This window comes from Nannospalax galili, unplaced genomic scaffold (assembly GCF_000622305.1).
Source record: "Nannospalax galili isolate Female #2095 unplaced genomic scaffold, S.galili_v1.0 scaffold219, whole genome shotgun sequence".
NCBI lineage: Eukaryota > Metazoa > Chordata > Mammalia > Rodentia > Spalacidae > Nannospalax > Nannospalax galili.
Genome location: NW_008342641.1, coordinates 992742 through 1014499, shown reverse-complemented (window position 1 = coordinate 1014499; position 21758 = coordinate 992742). Strand labels below are relative to the sequence as shown.

The 21758-nt window shown below is 39.9% G+C and overlaps 1 protein-coding gene across 7 annotated transcripts in view; it reads left to right on the top strand.

Annotated features, from left to right (window-relative positions):
* The first annotated feature begins 408 nt into the window (after window positions 1–408).
* Window positions 409–21758, top strand: part of Cntln (centlein) — a 327688-nt gene continuing 306338 nt past the window's right edge. For 6 of the 7 annotated variants that reach the window (XM_029566247.1, XM_008838744.3, XM_008838743.3 and 3 more), the window contains exons 1-2: window positions 409–872; window positions 7308–7396. In XM_029566247.1, the coding sequence (XP_029422107.1) occupies window positions 540–872; window positions 7308–7396 (422 nt within the window). In that variant the 5' untranslated portion in view covers window positions 409–539. The remainder of the gene's footprint in view (window positions 873–7307; window positions 7397–21758) is intronic. The other variant, XM_029566248.1, reaches the window with a different exon arrangement.

Sequence of the window (21758 nt, the reverse complement as noted above, 5' to 3'; positions counted from 1 at the left end):
AACTATTAGTGTAGATGCTGGCTGCATGTAAGGCAGTCTTACCAAAGGTGTGAGCAAAACGCTGGAGTCTAAACCCAGCTCCCTGACCTCGGGGAGCTTTGGCAGCGTTGACGTGGGAGAGATTGGCCGTGTAACTCAACCTTGAGGGCAGCGGATGAAACGCGACAAACGAGTTGGCAGAGCCACGCACGTGGGGACCAGGGCCTGTAAGAGGCTTGAAGAGGGGGATGTCAACCAGGCCGACAAGAAAGAGGGCAGGGCTCTAGGAGCGCGGGAAAGTCGACCCTGTGGCCCAAGGGACCGCACAGCACAGCCCTGTTGGCGGCCTCAGCCCGCAGGCCGGCGCGCACGCGCAGCTCACTGCCTGAGCGCCCCGAGAGCCGCCTGCAGGACGCCGACAGGGACCGGGGGCGCGAAACCCCGCGCACCAAGGCGGGAAAAGTTTGGCGCATGCGCAGCCCAGCACGCCGGACTCCTCAGGATGGGGAAGGGAAGGTGGAGTTTCCAAGCGGGAACTTGACCCGTTAGGAGCCGCGGCCATGGCGGCGCGGTCGCGGTTCTCCCGGCTGCCTCCGCCTCCAGGGCCGCAGTCGTGCTTCCGGTCCCGGCGCGTCGGCCGCGGAGCCGAGCTGCACGTTGCTCACAGCGAGGCCGAGCGTGACGTCGTGGCGGATAAAAGCGACGTCCTGCGGATGGGCGACGAAGGGTCGGGGGCGCGGCGATGGCCTGGCGGGGCCTCTCCAACCCACGCTCCCCTGGTCAGCGCGCCCGCGGGGTCCCGGCGGCCGGAGGACGTGGAGGCGAAGGTGACTGGGACGCAGCTGCTGGAGGAAGAGCTGAGCAGCCTGAAGGAGGAGCTGGCCCTGTGTCAGGTATCACGGCCCGCCGCCCGCCTTCCCGCCCCCTCCGCCGGCCACGCCCGCCGCCTGGCGAGCCCCGTGGGCCGCGCACCCCGCGCCGCCGTTAGGGCTGCGGGACGCCGGGGCTCGTGCGGGTCCGGTGCTCAGCTGGCCGCGCCGGGTTTGTTATGCTCCGAAGGCGCGGTGGCCGCCGCCGCCCAGCGTCCTGCGCCTGTGCGTTCTTGTTGCCGTGACCGGGACATTGCCGTACTTGTGTTAAAATAAAGCTCGTTATGAAGTACGTTTATAACTTCCAGCCCACACTTGCCCTTGTTCTTACACTGTCAGACTGAAGTTGCAAACACGTTTTTCAGAGTGCCTGGGACTGGGCGGGCGCTTCGCCCAGCAGTGAGTAGGATGCTCTGTATTCACTTGTGGACCTACAGCAATGCCATAGACTGTGAGAGCCAAGTATTTCCATGGGATCTTGGCCAGTGAAAAGCATTTGCTAAATCAGTTACATCAACATTGCTTTGCTGATTATTTTTACAGTCTGTGTATGCTAGGGATGAGCTTGTCTGTCCTTAAGTGCACAGAAGTTTAGTCTTCTCTAGTTTTTCCTCCTTACAACCACCAGATTACAACCTTGTATCATCAGATTTTGCCCGAACCTTTATATAGGGTTAGAAAATAAATTGTTGACAGTTCAGTCAACTATAGGGCTTTTAAAAAGTCACTGTCTTTAAGATATACCAATTAGGAACTGCCAACACCAAGAAAACTTTGTGAATAGTATTGCCAGTTTAGATCAATTAAACGCTGAAACACATTCCCTTGAGTTCTGTTGGGCTCCTTTGTCTCCTTTCATAGATCTTTGCTTTTAAAAACAAAGTAATATAGTTTTGCAATTATGTTGCTGTCCTTTTAAAATGTCCCATTTTCTATTCACTGGCAAAAGAAGTAAACTACACCACTGAATTAAGGGTTTTTGTCAAGTGGAAACTTTACCTTTGGGGAATGTAAAGATGTAAACTCATGCTGAAACCTTTTATTAAAAAGTCATAATCCAAGACACTGTCTAAATTTTTTACACTGTCCTACCCCGTGTATCTATCCTTACTTGACTAATTAACTAAGATACTTTTTATGACTCATGTGATTAAGGAAGTCTGTTGAAAACGTCTTGACCAGTTCCCCCTAAATCCACTCACTATTGTGTTCTTTAAAATGTGGCTTCCAGTAGGGCTTTGGCCTTTGGTCTCGAACATATCCAGAGCAGGAAATGATGGCAATCCTGGAAGCAGATGTAAGAATATAAAAATGGTCCAAATGAACTAAAATGATGGTTCGTGAGATCTGGTGACTACTGTTAGATGATCGCAGACATTCTAGTAATGTGAAATGGAATGAGGTTTATAGTATCTCTCCCCACAAAATTTTAGCCAAGCTGGGCTCCTTCTCATGGGAAGATTAGGGCAGAATAATCAAACTTCAATTGTTTTGTAATAAAGCTAAACCATTTTTAATACAAATTCTACTTATTTATTCACCTAGAAATCACAGCATTTGAGAGTATTAAAATTTTGTTAGAAATTGCAACCCCAAATAAATTCATTTTATATCTCAACCAACACAGAACACATGTATTCATTCATACGTGTAATTGTGGAGAGAGTATTTACCTTAATGGAGAGTCCTCTGGTATTTTATTCTCTTTTTAAAACTATTATTGAGAACTGGAGAGATGGCTCAGCAGTTAACAGCACTGGCTGCTCTTGCAAGAGAACCCAGATTTGATTCTCAGCACCTGTATGGTGGCTAACAACCATCTGTAACTCCAGTTCCAGGGGAATCCAATACGCTTTTCTGACTTCCTCGGGCATTGCATGACGTGGGTGCATTTACACGCATGTAGGCAATACTCTCATACATCTTTAAAAAATAAAAATAATAAAATATTTAAAATGTTTTTGAGATATAAGTTAATTACAAAACCCTGTAATGGGTCAAACATCCATTTTAGAAAGAACAGTAGTTACTCCATAACTGTGACTAGTGGATTAGTTTGGGTTAAGTTTCTGTTTTCTATATTTAATTTATTAAATTGTATGTGATTGGTGAAGGAAAAGTTTGGATGAGTTCATGCACTATTCTAATACTTTTGAATGCCTCAGAAAAAAACATGCAATGGATAATAAATGTTTCCCTTCATATGAGCATCTGAACCCACTCTATATGATTGTATTATCTAGTCAAGCATTTTTGTGTCACCCCTAGATTAGCAAGGAAACTGTATGGAATGCTTAGCTGGAGAAAGGCTTATTAATTTAAAAGTGAGAAGAGTAGTTTTTATATGTAACATTTACCTGAGGAATTTTCAAGGATGTTCCAAATGGTAATTTCAGTTTTATGCCTTAATTTGTTTAGAGTCTAATTTCATCCTATTGTTTATTTTTATTATATCTTTCAAGAATATATTTTTTTGTGACAGGAAATATGGGAGGGTATGTGTATTTGCACATTTATCACCATTTATGGAGTACCAGATGAGAAAAAAATGTGTTTATGAAGCTTGTGCTCGTATGCGTGTGTTACGTGTGTGTGCGTGCATGCGTGTGAGCAGTCCAGGATAGTTACTAAGTACAAATCAGTTTCAGGTGAAAATTATTTAGGGCATTTAAATGACATATATGCTCATAACCAAGTTTGACGTCAAACTTTTTAGAAGTATTTGATATTGGAAATCAGAATATATGAATAGAGAATTAAGTTGCATTTTGTCTAGGTATTCAAAACCGGTTTTCCCAAAACCTAGGAATGTATTTTGTAATGAGATTCTTCCTGTTGTTAGAAGCTGTATTCTAATAGGGTAATTTTTTGTGTAGTTAAGCTTGTAATAATTTATTGAGTGTCTACTTTCTGCAATATTTTGTAAAGGAATTGCTTCATGGTCTTCTTTAGGTTTCTGTGGGCAAATTTGTCTAAATGCAGGAAGTAGTTTTGAGATGTTTGTTGAATTTAAACCTCCTGAAGAGGTAAATTGAAGGGCTAACACATTTTAACATTAATCTAGGTGTTGGGAGAATAGTGGAAGTTTTGATTTGTTTGTATAGATGTTGCCTATATCCATGTAAACAGATAAATAAAAGACAAAGACCTATCTTTTTTTAAGGAAATTTAGACTGAAATCACTTAGTCTTTAAATCACCTGTTGGTCAGGGGCTGGAGAAATGGCTCAGCAATTTAGAGCACACACTGCTCTTGCAGAGGACCCAAATTTCATTCCTAGCACCAACATAGGGTGGCTTACAACTCTTTGGAACTCTGGCCCAGAAGGATCTGGTGTCTTGTTGCCTCTGCTGGTTCTCACATTCAGGTGCACACACCCATACAAAGGCACACACATACACAAAGCTTTTAAAAAAATGGAGTGTTTCATAGTCTGTAGTTAATAAACATTGTGAAAAGGGTTAGGAAATTTTATTTCAGTTTTAAATTATTTGAGCTTGTTTGGAAGTTCTGTAGTGAGAGTAAAAGACTTATAAGTAATTGAAAAGGCTTTAATTTTTAAAAAATATCTAAGGAAGGGAATACCATTAATAATAGTTTTCTTGTCATAATATCTGGGATTTTTGAAAACAAGTTTTGTAGTTCTTGGGATAGACATATAATTTAGTGGTAGAGTAGTTGCCTAATATGCACAGGACTCAGGGTTCAATCTCTAGTTCTGCTAAAAAAGAAAAAGAAAGTGTTCTGCATTTCCTTGGGGTGAGGCATTTTCTTTATTTTTTTAAATGTGAAATACGGTACTTAATAAGTAGACATATAATCCACATTGAAGAAAACACAGCATTTAAAGCTGTTACATAAAACAATACTCCAACAATCCATGTGTGACATTTTATCACTTACCACAGAATTTACTTTTTAAAACATTACTAGACATAATATATTGATAAAGGGATAGATTTTAACTTCTTTACCACAGAAAATATGTGCATATGAGGTGATGTTCATTACATTTATTAACCATTCTACAATGTATACATATATCAAAGCCTCATATTATGTACCATAAGTATATACAATTCTTATTTGTCAGTTAAGAAGATAGTTAAAAAATTCTACAAGGAAAAAGTGCATAAATGCGTTTCTAATTTTACAATGGAGAAAGCCTTTCAAACTGGTAGCTAAAGTCCCTAAGCCGTAATGGAAATGTTTCCAAGAAGATTCCCACTGTAAATAATACTTGGAGAATGTATTTGTGACATGTTTAGTTAACATAAATTTAATTTTAATATTTCCTGTAAATTGTAATGCTTCTTACAATTGATTGGAAGAGGAAGTTGCATAGTCCATAAGGCAAGAGAGGCCAGTGTGATAACTGGCCAGCCAAGAGCCAAGGAGGTTTCTGTGGCTGACAGGAAAGAACCATGATGGATTCTTGACATACCTGTCACACAAGGTAAACCCTAAAGGACACTGGATTAGTGTGCTAGCACTCAGGAGGCAGAGGTAGGGGGATCTCTGTGAGTTCAAGGGCAGCCTGGTCTACATAGTGAGTTCCAGGACAGCTGGGGCTACAGGGAGACCCTGTCTCAAAAAAGACCGAAAAAAAAAAAAAAAGTGAAAATAGGTGCTGGCAAGATGCCTCAGTGGGCACAAGTGCTCACTGTGCAAGCCTGATGACGTGAGTTTGACCCCCAGATCCTACAGCAGAACAAGAGAATCTAGTCCTGAAAAGTTGTCCTCTGTGGTTCATATCCACACATACACACACACACACACACACACACACACTTAAAACATGAATTAGGATAAAGGGTTAACAGACTTGTGGGTTTTGGTAGCTGTACATGTCACATAGTCAGGGGCAACTTCTGTTGACAAGGTAGTGTTTAAGCAAAGCCTTGAGTGAAATGAGGGGATATCTATATGAAAACTTGGTTAATAGTGTATTATGTCCAAGGCTCTGATTCAAATAGAGCAAGAAGTTGGCCTCAATAAAGGGGAGAATGATAGAGATCTTGGAGAGGTGTGTGTGTGTGTGTGTGTGTGTGTGTGCGCGTGTGCGCACGCGTGCTTGCACGTGTGTGATCAGATTACTTGTAGTTTTATAGTCTTGGTAAAGAGTTTGGGTTATTTTCCCAATTTATTGGTACTCCACTGGAGAATTTTGACTATGAGTCTAGGAGCCTATTGTAGAGACATAAATGAGATGGAATTGATGTGGACTAGGGTGTTAGAGATGCAAGTGCTGAAAACTGGGATGGATGTTTAGAACTGGGATATATATTGGGGCTGGAGCAATGACTCAGTGGTTAAGAGCATTGGCTGCTCTTGCAAAGAACCCAGGTTCAGTTCCCAACACCCAAATTGTGTCTAACAACCATCTGTAACTCCAATTCTAGGGAATCAGACAATGTTTTCTGGCCTCTGTGAGCATTTTATGACACAGGTGCACTTACATACATGCAGGCAAAACACTCAATACACATAAAAATAAATATATAAATAAATAAAATTTAAAAGAACTAGGATATATTTTATACATGTATATATATGGATACATGTATATATGTATGGATAGTATGAGGGAGAGTCATCAAGATTGACTTCTATATTTTAGATGTTTGACTTAATGAGTAGATGGTGATGTTTTCCTGACGTTTAGGAGGCTAAGTTTGTGAGTGAGTAATCTATCAAAACTTGTAGTTCAAACAAATTAAATTTAGGATGCTTATTCAAATGGAATTACCAAGGAGACAGTTGGAGATACAAGTCTGGATTGAAGAAATATGGAAAGGTTGATATGTAAAACTATGGGACTGATAAGATCAGTTAAGAATATTGGTTCTCTGAATGCACAGATTCAGCTGAAGAGCTTTCAAACAATTCTGATACTTGGAACTTGTCTGAGGGTAGTTAATCAGAATCTTCATCATTATTTTTTAAAACTCTTCAACTGATTCCTGTTAGACTTAGTAATAGCTGATGTGGCCAATGTGTCTCACACAATGCATTGATTGTCCACTGAACTTGGTGCAGAAGACCTTGGGAGATGATTTTAGCACAGTGGTGAGAGAGAAATCTTATTGGAATATGTTACAGAGAGGGTGATGATTGAGAAAGTAGAGGTGGAGATTATAGTCAGTTCTTTCAGGGAGTTTCGCTGAAAAGGGGAACTAGAAAATTGAGCAATAGGTGAAAGGCAATTGTGGAATAAATTTACATTGATACTCAGTATTTCAACATTTGCACTGCAAAAGTGTGATAGGAGTATTAATACTAGAATATGGTCTGTCTGTGTAAGGACATTTTAAAATGAAGTTTTCCTACCATACTTTTAAAGACTTCATTAGTATATAGAAGTAGTGATAAAATAATTTCTTTTTTACATTTAAATTTAGTGTAATGTCTGTCTTAACAATACAAAGCAATGCATTTAAAATATATATTTTTTTTAAGGCTGACAAAGAATTTGTATGGTCTTTGTGGAAACGTCTTCAGGCAGCAAACCCAAATCTCACACAAGCCATCAGTTTGGTTGTCGAAAGGTGAGCTCTCAAATTATACTTTTATGAGTATTTTGTTAAACTTGTTTGTCTACAGTATAAAGCTTAAAACTTGTCATTAATGCTCCGAAGAGATTTGGTTTCTTAATGACTGTGGATCACAACTGTAATATTGAAATTGTTGGATTTATCAAAAGAGATGTCTTCCCAAGTACACATAAATACTATCCTGTGTGTGTGTGTGTGTGTGCGTGTGTGTGTGTGTGTGTGTGTGTGTGTGTTCCCAGGTCTGGGATCTTGCTCATATTCTGACATATTTGAGTAGTTGGTAGGTAAGAGAAAACTATGGTTTAGACAGTGGGTAAGTGGATACTTAAGTGTATACATACAGTTTTAGTGAGGTCCCTATTGTTTGGACTCTTATTCACAGACTGCCCCTGTGGGGAACTTCCTAGACTGATTCAGTTTTCCCCATTACATATCTGCAATCTGCACTTGAAAACCTGAGATGACTTTGCCAGAGTAGAGGAAGTGTTCCGGAATAAGTTAAGAGTTTTCATTTATATTTCAATATTACCCTGTAGGGGATGCTCAGTCATTGAACTGTAGATTATTGGGCCTCTCCTTGGTCATTAGAAACAGTGGAGTGATGCTGGGTACTCCTTATCAAACATTTGGTATGCAGTAGTCCCTTGATATTTAACACAGTAATTAAAACACTTGCTTTCCTATTAAATGAACTTCATTATATTTCCTAAATGAGAAGCTAAACATATGGATACCTTTTCCTTGTCTCTCTGCTGGAATCATGCTCCTATAATCTGTGTATTATTTCCGATGACTTGAAGTGTATTCATTTTTGGAGTCTCTAGAACTAGGATCACTCTGATATCATCTGTAATTTGACTTGTTAAAATCTGTGATGCATGCCCGGTTATGTCTAATTTTACCACCCTTGATTATTATGGACCCTTAAAACAGTGTAATCGGTTTTTCCTCATGTTGCCTGTATGTCTGATTTATCAATCAAATGTCCCTTTGATGATGAGAATTAAGTCTTTTAGAAGCACCCTGGTTCTTTCTTCATCATACTAAGATTAAAAGTGAGCATTTTCCATCTCTTTATTTGAAGTGGAATAAGTTTTATAGAAAAGCCTTGGTTTTTTAATTGACATTTGTGTGCTCTTTATTCTTTTTTCCTTTCTTTTTGTTAATGTTTTACAAATTAAATAAAAAGCTGTGCATATTTTTTACTTGCCTCTTGGTCGAGCAGACAGAAATAGTAAATATCATTTTTTTACAATTTCTATTTTTATATATTTGCAGTGTACCAAATGCATTTGTAGAAAAATATATATCTGCTCCCACACAATTTATAAATAAGCATACATATATTGGAGGTGTGCATTAAAAGGTTTTTGTTATTAAGATATATAGTTGAGTTTTTGGAGATTATTGCTTTACAGCCATGATTTTCAAAATTTAGTGTATATAATCTGTAGTATAGAGGAGCAGACCCAATAGAATGAACATCTTAGAATATATTCATTAATTATGTAGTGAATTCTATAATATTAGAATATATTGGAAAGGGGATTTAGTATATTGGTTTACTCGATATGGGCTGGGTGGTCCGACAGTGGCTGCACACTGCAGAGGCTGAGAATTTGTTAGCTTCTCAGTCCATGAGACCGGAGACTTTGGCAGTTCCACTGTAGTTCTGAAGACCTGGAGGATTCCTGCAGGGATGGTGGTCTTCAGGCTCCATTGGAATGCCTAGGTGCCAAGATTAGCAAGGATGGCAGCAGCAATAACAGCAACGGACTAGATACTAGCAGGGAGCAAAGGCTGGTAGGGGAAGGCAGCACTGTTTTTTTCCCCTGGGCCCTCTTTATATGTGGGCTGCCACCTGGAGGTGCTGTACTCCCTGGAGGGGAGGTCTCTATAGACTTCATCCTTTCTGGAGATACTGTCATTGACATGCTCAGAGACTTGTCTCTTAGTTGATTCCAGATTCAGTCAAGTTGACAGCTGCGATGGCTAATCTTGCTTGTCAACTTAACCGAATCTAGAGTCAACCAAAAGGAAAGCTACTGAGTGCTCTGGTGAGGACTTCTTGATATCAGATGATTCAAAGTGGGGATACCCACCCCAAATGTGGGTAGCATCTTCTGGTGGCAACTTAGATAAAAAGACATGGAAGAAGAAAAGCTTTGCTTTTGCCTGCTTGCCTTTACTCTTGTTGGCAAGTCCATCTATTCTGTTGCTGCCACTGATGATTCCTTACTACATGCGGATGAAGGAAATGGGCTGCCAAGTGCATTGCGAGCAGTATCAGTGAGCCCCTTATTTTCACTTTTTTGGATAAAACAAGAACCTGGAAATACCTAGCCCCAACCCTGACCAGCCACTATGTGAGAAAATAACATTATTTTCTATCTTATTGATAAAAATTTCCCTCAGTACATTCTAACCCTTTTTCATTTTGATGTCCGTGGCATCTATGGCAGAGAGATGGCTGAACTAGCCAGTTTGGTTGGAGAGCCATCAGACTGCAGCTTCTACCCTCCCTTGCCTGGTCTGTGAAAAGCAGGGCCTGTAAGGCTTCTGGGATGACAGAACTCAGTTTCTTGGGAAAAATGAGTGACTGTGACTTGATATCCTACAGAAAGCTTAACCCAGGATGGAGATGATAAGAAGGGAAGGAAAGAGAGACAGCATATGCCTCCTCCCAGCTAAGAAGGAAGTGAGATCCCCTGCAATCCTTTGCCTTCGACTACCATTTCTGCTTGCCGGACCAAAATGCTTACCCTGCTTGGGATTTTTTTTTAAAGTGCTTTAATTACTATCATCTTTATCTTCTCTCTCCCTTTTCTTTTTTTTCCATTTTCTTTTGGCCTTGCATAAATCTGGTCATTAAATTTTGCTATTTCTGAAATTAGAACACTTGTGATTCCTTGTCTTCTCTTAAGTTGTTCCCCAGAATGGAACCTAACTCTCGCTATTTGTAGTCTAAGATTTTTTTTCCTTCCCTTTTCCTTCTCTTCTGCTTTCTCTACAAATGCCTGAATTACAAAATATCTATTCCTGACATTTAAACACTAACATGGTTTATACTTCTTTTATGGTTTGCATGAGTACTTTGTAGGCTTGCCTGTGGAGCAAACAGGTTATTAAAAGGGACAGAAACTAAGAACAGAATGAGAAGAAGGGGGTGACAGGTGTCTCTGAGACTTAGAACAGCAGAAATCTGTCTGTTATGAGCTATTATGGTTCTGGCCACATGAAATCTTTGGGAAGTGAGGAGGAAACAGCTCTGCCTCTGGTCCTGTGACTGGAGAAAACTAAGTCACCCCTCCCATGGCAAGACTGCTCTCACACCTTGCTTCTCCTTCAGAATGTAAGCCCCTGAAGTCCCTAGAGGGAGGGGACTGTTTTTCTCCACTACCTTTTCTTGGCTGTTCCTTTCACCTTTAAAACTTCTCTGTTGTCTGCCATTAAGCAATGGGAACGGATTGGGTTATTAAAAAATCATTAGGGCTACAGGGAGACACTATCTCAGGAAAAAAAAAAGCAGCAGTGGGGGTGGGGAGCGTGTAGAATAAAAGTACAAAGCTTGGGCTCAAATCCTCAGTGTAAAAGTATGTGCATTAATGATTAGACACAACAGATACCTCAGTGTGTTAAATAGCTGGTTTAACTATATATCAAAAGTTATAAACATTACAACATATACAAATGCATGTGCCTATCAGACTACTATTTGTTAATATCTATATGGTTGTTTTATGAAAGTTCATTATAATATTTTAGGAGATATTAAATACTGTCAGAAAAAAATCATTAAGGTGTCTACTGCTAAGAGGCTCCTGTGTCAGGATAACTGGGTCATTGAACTGGGAAAATTACGCTCTTCCCAGAGCAAGACAAAAACAGCATCTGTCAAGTCAATGCTTGTATGGCCAACATGAATGATTTTTTTCCTGTGATTTCTGTGACTCAACCTCTCATGACTTTTAAAAACATCTAATTACTAAATTTTGGGTGCCCTACCTCCTCCAACCAATATGGTCTCTCGACTCAGGGACCTCGTTCTTTTTGTAATATAAATTGGATTGATTTTTTTTCCTTCTCTTGAGGATAGAACCTCCTCTTAATTGGATGACACTTAGAAGATATCTTGTGATTGTTCCTCTCCAGTCTCTAGTTTGCTATCCAAACTGTGAGGAACCTCATACTCTCTCAGGTTATGACACTTCCTCAACTTGTTTGATTGGATATTGGCTTTCCAGTATCCAAATATAATGATTATAATAAGATATCACTTCTAACTGTAGACTCAGCTTTTCCCTCACTTTCTCATTCAGGCAATAACCAAGCAAGAGTCAACACCCTTCACAAGAGGCTCACTGGAAGGAGATCACATTCTCCTGCTGGAGGGTGGCCCAAAGCCACTGTTTGTCCCCAAGCTGATGACATAGGTTCATGTTGCTCAGATCTAAGGCTGTGGAAACAAAAGTCACATTGTGTGGCATCCACCAAAGCTGAGATTACACATGTTCAGTGTCCTGAAAGACACTGGAAATCTGTACCCAGCTCTCACTTCTCCATGGGATGTCCTTGGGGGAATCAGGCTAGTTTTCCCCTTTCTCTTTCCGTTTTCTTCTCTTCATTTCAGTTATCATTGGAAACGTCCTTCTTTTCTCTGCCAGACACTCTTCCTTGGGTATACCCTCAGCCATTGGTAAAAAGTTTGATACAGACAAGGAGGAGACATAGCATATGTGAACCCTGACCCCAATACAAGTGGGGACAGAAATAGATGGTCACAAAATGGCAGTCTTAACTATATATAATCCTGTCCTCCAATTCTGTCTCTTCTTCAAAAGATAAGGAAAGTGATCAGAGAGCCCATTTGTACAAGCCTTCATGGAACTCTGCTAAGACACCTCCATTTACCAAGGAACCAGGGAAACCCAAATGTAGGGAACTCCAAATCCTGACCTTGACATTGTAGGTGATCTACTCTTGAGAGGTCCACATGTCACTCTCAGGGAGAATCCCTCACCATCATCCCTGATAGTTCATCAGTGCAATAACTGTGAATGTCATCAGATGACATTTGAGGCCTATAATAGTGATTTGTGTACATATGATTAAAATCAGATGTATTATGAGAAGGGATATGTGCAGTAGAAATATGGTTCTATGACCCACTGTACCAGTCAAAACAGAGAACTGCTATCAGTAAACCCCTTAGAAATCAAACTCCTCCTTCTCTTGAACCCCATAAAAGGAAACTCCAAACAATAACCAGGGCCTTTCAGGAACTTATGTGGCCTGCTGCCAGTCTTGGCGGTGTATCCCCCTCTAATCTGCACTGTCATTTGGTCTGAATAAAGCTATCTTGCTTCCTTAAGAAATGTGCATGAGCCCTTTTAAAAAATTTTTTGGACAGAGGCCAAGAACACCTAGTCTAGACCCTGGTGACCAGACCCTGGTGACCAGTATCATCATGTGGGCAGTCTATTCTCAGATATCTGTATAATGGAGTATAGACACTCTCCTTGGCATCTTTGCCTTGGTGTATGGATTTGAACCAATCACTTTGAAAACATCACAGCTATCATTCTACAGCGTCTTTTCATTGTGCTTCTGAACTTGTTTAGAGTTTCTAAGATTCGACATCTTCCTTTTTGTGTTGGATTTTTTTAAAGTTACTTTTTTCAGAAAAGGTATTGGTGGCATGTTTTCTGAGTCCTTTCATGCCTCAAACTTTGTTTTGCCTTTATTCTTTCTTTCTTTTTTTTTTTTTGGTCTTTTTGAGGCAGGGTCTCCCTGTAGCCTCAGCTGTCCTGGAACTCACTATGTAGACCAGGCTGACCTTATATCTCTATAGTTTCCTTTGGATTTTTGAAAGCGTAACTGTTCTCTGGGCCTGTATCAGTGCTGCCAAGGAGTCCAATGCCAGTGTAATTTCTGTTTCTCCTCAGTTACTCTCTTGGAGCTTTTAGGACTTTTCTCTATGCTATATTATAAAATTTCAACATATCTGTCTTGGTCTTTAAAGAAACCCTCCTTCCTTTTAGCCTTTGGTGAGCCTTTTCATTCTTAAAACCTTTCTTTGATTAGTTTTCTTATCTATGTTCTTTCTTCTTGCACCTTCTAGATGCAGCTTTCCTTCCTCTATTCTCTCAGGTTTTCCAACTTTAATATGTTTGTTTTTGTTTTATCTTATGATAATTTTCTTATATTTTCTTCCATTAATAAGTCATCTTTTTCTATTGAGTTTATCCTATAGTCTGAATGTTGGTATTCCATCAGACTCTTATGTTGGAACTTTATACCAAATGTAATAGTATTAAGGGGTGGAGTCATCATGAGTCTATCAAGTTATAAGGATAGAGTCACAATAGGCTTAAAAAAGGAGGCTTGTAGGAGGCTCCATCCTGTCTATCATGTGAAGACACTGAAGGTGTTATCTATAAGGAATAAGCCCTTGTCAGATGTACAGTCTGCTGAAGTTTTTATCTTGGATTTATCCAGATTCATAAGCAATAATTTCCATTGCTTATGAATTACCCAACCTAAGGTACTTTGTGACAGTACTCAGATGAACTAACATACTGTATTTCATTTGAATTTTTCAGTTTTATTTTTTGAGACAGGGTCTCCCTGAATCCCCAACTGACCTCAAATTACTATGAAGACCAGGCTGGCCTCTATCTCACAATGATCTGCCTGCCTTTGCCTCCCCAGTGCTAGGATGAAAGGTGTGTGCCATCACTCCTGGCCCTGAATTTTTCGATTTTTTTAAATCAGATTTTACTTCTAAAAATTACCTATTTAATTTTTTCCCCTTTTCAAAGTAAATTAGAATAACATTTTAGTCTTTCTGAGTATAATTCTCAAAGTTCTTTTGTACATTATCTTTGTTTCTTTTAAATTTTTAAAAATGTATTATCTGGTAATTTCATAAATTATAACAATGTATTTAGATCATATATACACCTCCTCAACTCCTCTCCACGCCCCTCTTGACTTTATTTCTTCTTCTCCCTCCAATCCTATTCCTCTTTTCTCATTCTTCTTCTCCTCATTCTATTGGACATAGCTTACTGTATCCAATTACTGTGCCCATATATACATGGATGCAAGGTACCATCCACTGGATCATGGACAGACCCCTTCTATGAGTTATTTTTATACCACTGAAGAGAACTGACTCTCCCTCCCCCAGCGTCATGAACTACCATTAGTTCCTCAGTGAAGGGTGGGCCCTCATGAAGTCCTTTCTTCTCTAGGCTGAAGTGGTATAAGTGGCTTGCTCTTGAGCATGTTTGTACAGGCAACCACAGGTACTATGAGTTTATGAGTGCAATGGCCCTGCTCCATTGTGTCCAGAAGACATTATTTTGCAGAAATCTTCCCTAGCCTCTGGATCCTACAGTTTCTACTCCTTCTTCTATAATGTTATCTGAGCCTTGAGAGGGAGGGGTGTGATATAGATGTCCTATTCAGAGCTGAGCACTCTGTAGCCACTTAATCACTGCAGTTGGACCAGCTCTGATTATCTGTATTAGGTACCATCAGTTGAAAGTTTCTTTGATGAGGGTTAAGAGCTGTACTAATCTATGGGTATAAGGATAAGTATTTAGAATCAAAATGTTAGTAGTTGGGTCTATGTCCTCCCTATCCATGGGTTCTTGTCCAAGTTTACACTATCAGGCATGAATTCGCTCCTGCGGAGCAGGCCTTCAGTCCAATTAGAAAGTTGTGGATTACCCCCATAATATTCATGTCTCTATTGCACCAGTGGTCATAACCTGCCAGGCCTGTCATTATTGTAGCTTGTAGGTTCACAGCTGGGTAAGATTGATGATGCCTTTTCTCCCTGAGCACCTGCAATGCACCTTCTGGCCCTATGAAAGCTAGCTGGCAGGAGGAAGCTTCTTGGTCAGTAACTTGGTTTCTCCATCTCCTTTGTTACTTTTAAGGTAACTTTTACTTGTTCTTCGTAATTTTGTATTTTTTTTTCTAATTTTGTACTGATAATTTTCTTTAAATGTGTGATGATCTTTTTCTGTCTGTTCATTTTTGTATGAAAATCCATGCTGCTTTTTATCGATATGTTACTCATTTGGATTTGCTTTTCCTTTTGTATATTTGTTTGCCAGAAGGCTTCTTTTTTGAATGGAACAGTTTGCTTGTGTGCGTTTTGTAAGGGTTGAAAATTATCAACAGGCTTTCCTGAAAGTTGTGTGGTAGATGGACTTTACTGTAGCAAATGGAAATGTTAATCAGTGTCATATCACTGTAACCAATACCCAAGATAAATCAACATTGGAAGAGGAAAGGGTTATTTCAGTTCACATTTTTGGATATTGGTCCATGGTCCATCAACCTTGCTACTTTTGTGGCTGTACATTATGCCATGGGTTGTATAGTGAAATAAGCTGTTTAGCTTATGGTGTCTGGTAAAAACAGAGAGGAAGAGATGATTGGGTTATTTAGCTTTTTTATTGTGATAAAATATCTGAGAAAAATCCAGCTAAATGGAGGAAAGCTTTATTTCAATTTATGTAGAGGTTTTAGTTTGTGGTGAGGTGGCACTTTTGTTTTAGGGTCAGTGGTAAGGAGAAGCAACATGGGGAGCAGATGTGCTCACCTCAAGGCAGCTGGGGAAAAAAGAGAAGGGAGATGGACAGGGTGTTGGGTAGAGCAGAGGAAGTTCCAGGGTACTAGGGTCTGCTTCAAAAGCATGCCCCGGTGACCTAAGTTTCTTCCAGTAAGTCCTACAATTCTAGAGATTTCATGATCTCCCAGTAGCATTATAGGCTGGTGATGGAGCCTTTATAGAACTTTGGAAGATAATTATATGATCAAAACCATTACACCAGCATCCATAGTTGCTGTGGTGGTTTGAAAATGTCCTCCATAAACTCATGTAATTGTACACTTGATTCTCAGCTGGTGGTACTATTTGTGAAGGTCATGAAACTCCAGCTTTGCTGGAAGAAGTATGTCACTGAGGGTGGGCTTTGAGGTTTTATGGCCTGACCTCATTTCCTGTTTTCTCTTTCTGCTTCCCGTGTATGGATGAAATGTGATTCTCCAGCTTCTGGCTCCTGCTTCTGTGCTCTCTCTGCCTATTGCCATGTCATCCCCAACTGGATCACTTGATCCTGGGCTGTAAGCCAAAGTATATCATTTTCTCTAAGTTGCTTTTGGCTATTGTATTTTATTACAGAAACAGAAAAGTAATGCTTACATTTTTTAATGCTTACATTCTCTTCTATCTATTAATCATAATTATGTTCTATAAAGTTGCTGCAAACACTGAATTAACAAACACTGAACCATTACTTCTAAAATTCTCTATTCTGATTCAGTCAAGTTTCTGGATTTCTCTAAATCTCATAATGGTTATGTTGTGTGGGAAGGGCTAGGTTCCTATGTGCCTTTGGTGGCTGTACATCATGCCATGGATTGTATAGTGAAATAAGCATTTTTACCCCCAGTTTTGAGAAAAAACAGTTCTGTCAGAGGTTAAAACATAGCCTTATGTGTGTCTATGTCAAATATATTATTTGCTATTTACTACTGATTCATTGACATTGAATTAATGTCCTATAGTACTATAACTCAGTCCTTACCTTGCCTGTGTAACACATTTTTCCCTAAGACACATCACAACTTTCTTTAACTTAGGAACTATAAGCATGTAAATACTTTCTTTGATGATCCATTTAAGCAGTAAAATCATCAACAAGTACATAAATGTGTAAAATGTGTTGCTAAGTAGACCATTGTCTATGTTTGCAGTCTGACACCTAAAACAAGAAGGCAGATCACCACCTGATTGACAACAGTGGGGAGCATGTGATTGACTGGCTTTAATTTTTGACCATTTTGGCATGACTGTGAATGACTGCAAAAGTGAATGAAGTATTGATTTCAATGTTGTAAATAAATTTTAGTGTATTCAAGTTTACAAATCTGAATCCCTGGATGAAGAGTGACTACCTCTAAAATAAAAGACCTTTAAAATAATAATGACATAATAGCATTTTCACATTTACAATTCTAAAATTCTCTGATTCAGTCAAGTTTCTGGATTTCTCTAAATCTCGTACCTTTTTTTTTTTTTATTTTTTAAGTTGCTTTGTTTCTAGGAGGATGCCGTCTACTCAGTTAGCAGTGTCCTTTTCTTTCTCTGCCTTTTTCTGTACAGCTCATGCCTTTCCCCCTGTTTCTGTTTTGAACTATGAATACTTTCTAATACAGTGTCTTAGTATGTTTAGGTTTCATTAGTTCTGTGAAGTTTAGTTTTTTTCTCTAGAGTGTTCTATATGTATCCTACCAGAATCATCTGTAGATTTAGAAATATTGTTGCTACATAGCTCTATTCCTGTATGCTATTTTTGGTGGCATTTTTGTTATACATATTATTACATATTAATTTGCCTAACAGTTTCAGTAGTGTATTGTTTTGATTATTGCTTTATCATCTGTAGTTATTTTCTTAGCTCCATGTAGTTATATTTCCATCCTCTTCCTTTGTGCAGCCATTAGCAACTATATTATATGCATTGCCTTGCAGGGAGACAGGGAAGACTGGTGATACAGACAGCAAGAAGAAATCTACCAGAATATTAAAAGGTAGAATTAATTTAAATACCCTGCGAAGAGGGAGGGAGTTTCCAAAAAGGGGACCTCTTTGCTAAGAGGAGGTGGAAGTTCTTATATAGTAGTTAAGGAGGAAGTCACTTGATCTTACCTCATGGGCAATTTGTGTGGGGTCTTTATCTGGATAGATAGGCAGGCATCTCACTGACTTGTTAAATAGTAAACTGGTCATTTGGGAAGGGCACCATGGGTCATAGGAATAGGGTGTGAATGTCTGTGTAAAGCATCATAAGGAAAGGCTCCAATTAGTCATGTCCATATAGCTACTGTGAGAATTTCTCTTTTATTTATGGTCTTTTGGCCTATACCTATGTTATTTTGTACATGCTATAAGCCTATCAATACATTATGTATGCATTTTATGAAATTAACATTCATGTTAGTTAAGGAAAGAAAAAAAATTTACACATAAATTTTTTGCTGTTGTTTTGAGAGAGGGAGGTCTCACTATGTAGACCAGGCTGGCCTTGGAGATCTACCTGCTTCTGCCTCCCAAGTGCTTGGATTAAAGGTGTACACCACCACACCTGGCCTTAAACTTTTTTATTCTAATTCCATAAAAATCTTTTCGTGTGTGTGTGTGTGTGTGTGTGTTTAAATTAATATCTGGGACTAATTAGCTTTTTATGATTTCAGTCTCATTTTTTGTATTCTCTATTGTGACAGTGTCATACCTTTCATTCTTTATCATTTCCTTTTGTTTTCAGAGAATATAATTGGTATTTTGAAGTCTTATGATAAACTGAACATACAGTTGTTGCCTTTTGTCCTGGTGTATGGTCCTATTTTCCTGCTTTGCATGTATCAGTGTTGAGAGTCTGATGCTGCTCCTGGGGCGGGTGCAGTTTTGAGTATGCCCCAAATTGCCCTGGTATCATCAGTCAGCTGAGGGTGCTTTTGCTGTGCTTGCTTGGAAATTATGAGTAGGCAAAGTACAACTTTGTGCAAATAGTTCCTGTCAGGGCTTTGGGGATCCTCTGCTCTCAGTGTCAGTGCTCTGGGTTTTCGAATGTTGGTGGCCTAGCTCCTCACAGCTAGTGTTGCAGCTCTGAGCTTGAGGGGTCAGGACCTCAACTTTCAGCGTGACAGATTCTTAGAAAGCAACACAGCTCTCAGTGGCTTTCTGACCTCTTCCGGTAGCTGGGGCTTGCAGCACTTCTGCCACCCCAGTTCTCCACCCTCTCATACCATCATCTCGGCATTGCAGCACTCCTTGTGCCTTCACAGCCGCAGGTCCTGGCTGTTCTCTGAAACTGTTCAGCTGCCTGAAAACTGTTGTGCTGAATGTGCTTGGGATTGACCATGCTGGGAGCCGCCTGCAATTTGTGTTACTAGCTCAGCCTGTTCTACAGTAGGAGACAATAAAACACTCAGTTGAAGGTTTTTTAGGTCCAGGTTGTGGGGTGGACTGAGAAGATGGCAGTGCACAGGAGGAATGTCTTCTGGACTGCGCTGAAGAGAGTGAGAGGAGACTAGTTTAAATAGCCAGTCATGCATGTACACTAACTAGATAAAGAGAAATATACCTGCTAGGTCAGGATGAGGATTGTTCTGAAGAGGTCAGGGACAGCTCTGGGAGGGGTCATGTGGGGGGTTATAACGTTGATTGTGGGAGACCAAAATCCTAAAGCCAAGTTTGCAGAGGTGATCACAATCATTGTCATGGTTCCTGGGACTGGCATGAAGCCACTTCAGATGTCTGCAGCTGGTTTGGAGTTTCTTCCATGGGCAAGGCAGCTGGATCCAGTCACTTCTCTTGGCTCCTATCTGGAACTTGAGCAACAGTGAACTGTTTAAAATAGCCTGAGCTGAAGAATCATCAGAGTATTGGCTGCTTGATTGACAGCTAGCTCCATTGGTCTCTTTGAAAATGGTGGGGTCAAAGTTGCTATTCCTCTTGCCCCTGGATGTTTGATAGTAGCAACATCATTCACTATTTTGCCAGGCTTGAGAAAGAGCAGTACCATCTGGTCTGGCCTCTGTTCCTGACATATCTTAGGGAGTCCCCCAGTTAGGTCGCTTTGGGAAATATCTTAGGGAGGCCCCCAGTTAGGTCGCTTTGGGAAATATCTTAGGGAGGCCCCCAGTTAGGTCGCTTTGGGAAATATCTTAGGGAGGCCCCCAGTTAGGTCGCTTTGGGGAGTATCTTAGGGAGGCCCCCAGTTAGGTCAGCTTTGGGGCACTTGCCACTGCTCCTGACAGGGCATAGCTGACAGCCCAATTGCCTGGGCCTGAAAGCCTCAGCCCAAAAAGACCATTTAGGAGTGCTTGTAATAAATATTTAACCTGAAGTTAACATTCTTTACCAAACCTTACATAACAAAAATCCTCCTCACTCAGTACCCTTAGATAGGATCAGGTCCTCTTAGTCTGTCTCCCTGGCATGACAGGACTTTGTTTTCTTTTTCCCTGATTGTACCCAGATGTTAAACTCCTGTAAGTGCCAGAGGATATTTACTCAGTTGTTTCTGAGGTACCCAGAACCTAAATTACTCTTGAGAAACAACCCATTCCATTTGTGGCTCTTGCGAAGTTTCTGAATCAGTGTTTGATAGCTTTTCTAACCCATGAAGGAATGCTCCCACCTGTCTTCCACAAACCAGTGCAGCAGGCCTACAGTTCTGCCTATATCTGAACTCTCCTCCCAACTGCTTCCATCATATAACTCTAACTTCCATTATTCTGGAGAGTGCTTCTAAGCGTGAACTTTACACGATGTTGTAAATGAAGTCAGTCTTTTCCAAAATAGATGAAGAACAGAGTTTTACCATGATTCTCTCTTTAGAGAAAATCTGTCAGGAGGTCTCTGGATCTAGGAGCTATGTCAAGAGTGGAACTCACTGAAAGATTATTAGTCCGTGGAGGGGAGGCAGCACCCTGAGGTTATTGGCTTGCCTGTGCTAGTATGGATCCATTGTGTTACAAGCCAGGGCAAACATTTTATCTTCATGCTCATCCAAAGTAGAGGCATGCCATGTATTAGGGATGGGCAGAAGAGTGGAGTTCCTATGTCTCAACTGCACCTTGGTTGGACTTGAGATCAGTAAAAGTTACCTGGAGCAGGAAGAGAAGTATGAAGTCTTGCTCTTTAGAGGAGGGAAGGCGCTGTCTTGCCTGTAGTAAGTGTAGTCCCCACACTGTTGAGCTGCAGTGGTTGAGGAGGGAACTGTCTTGGTGCAGATGCCACCACATTATTTTACTGAATTTAGCATATTTTCTTAAAGAGTTTTTTTTTCCATTTGTGGTTTGCCATTAGGAACATTTCTAGCTTACGGTGATTATATTGTATGTTTTATAGCCTTTACAAATTTCATTGGGGGGTGAATTTGATGATTTTTTTTTTTGATTTTGATGGTGCAACATTTTAATTTTATTTACTATTTATTTATTTATTTATTTATTTTTACATACAAGAGTGGATTGCAGATGGCCACATAGTGATCACAGGCCATTTTTTCCAAAAAGGAGTTATTTGATGCCATTTTATTTTTAAATTTTTTAAAACTATTCTTTTAATTTTTTTTTTAGAAGAAGCATATCATAACAGCTTTAACATACTCAATAAAAGTTTCCAGAACAAAGATACATCCCTTTCAAAAGTGACTGTAATTTTTAGGTTCACAGTGTTGAATTAATACAGTTATACACTATTGAACTCAGTATAAGCCCTGTAAGACATAAAATTGAATGAGTTTTTAACCTTTAAAAAAGATCT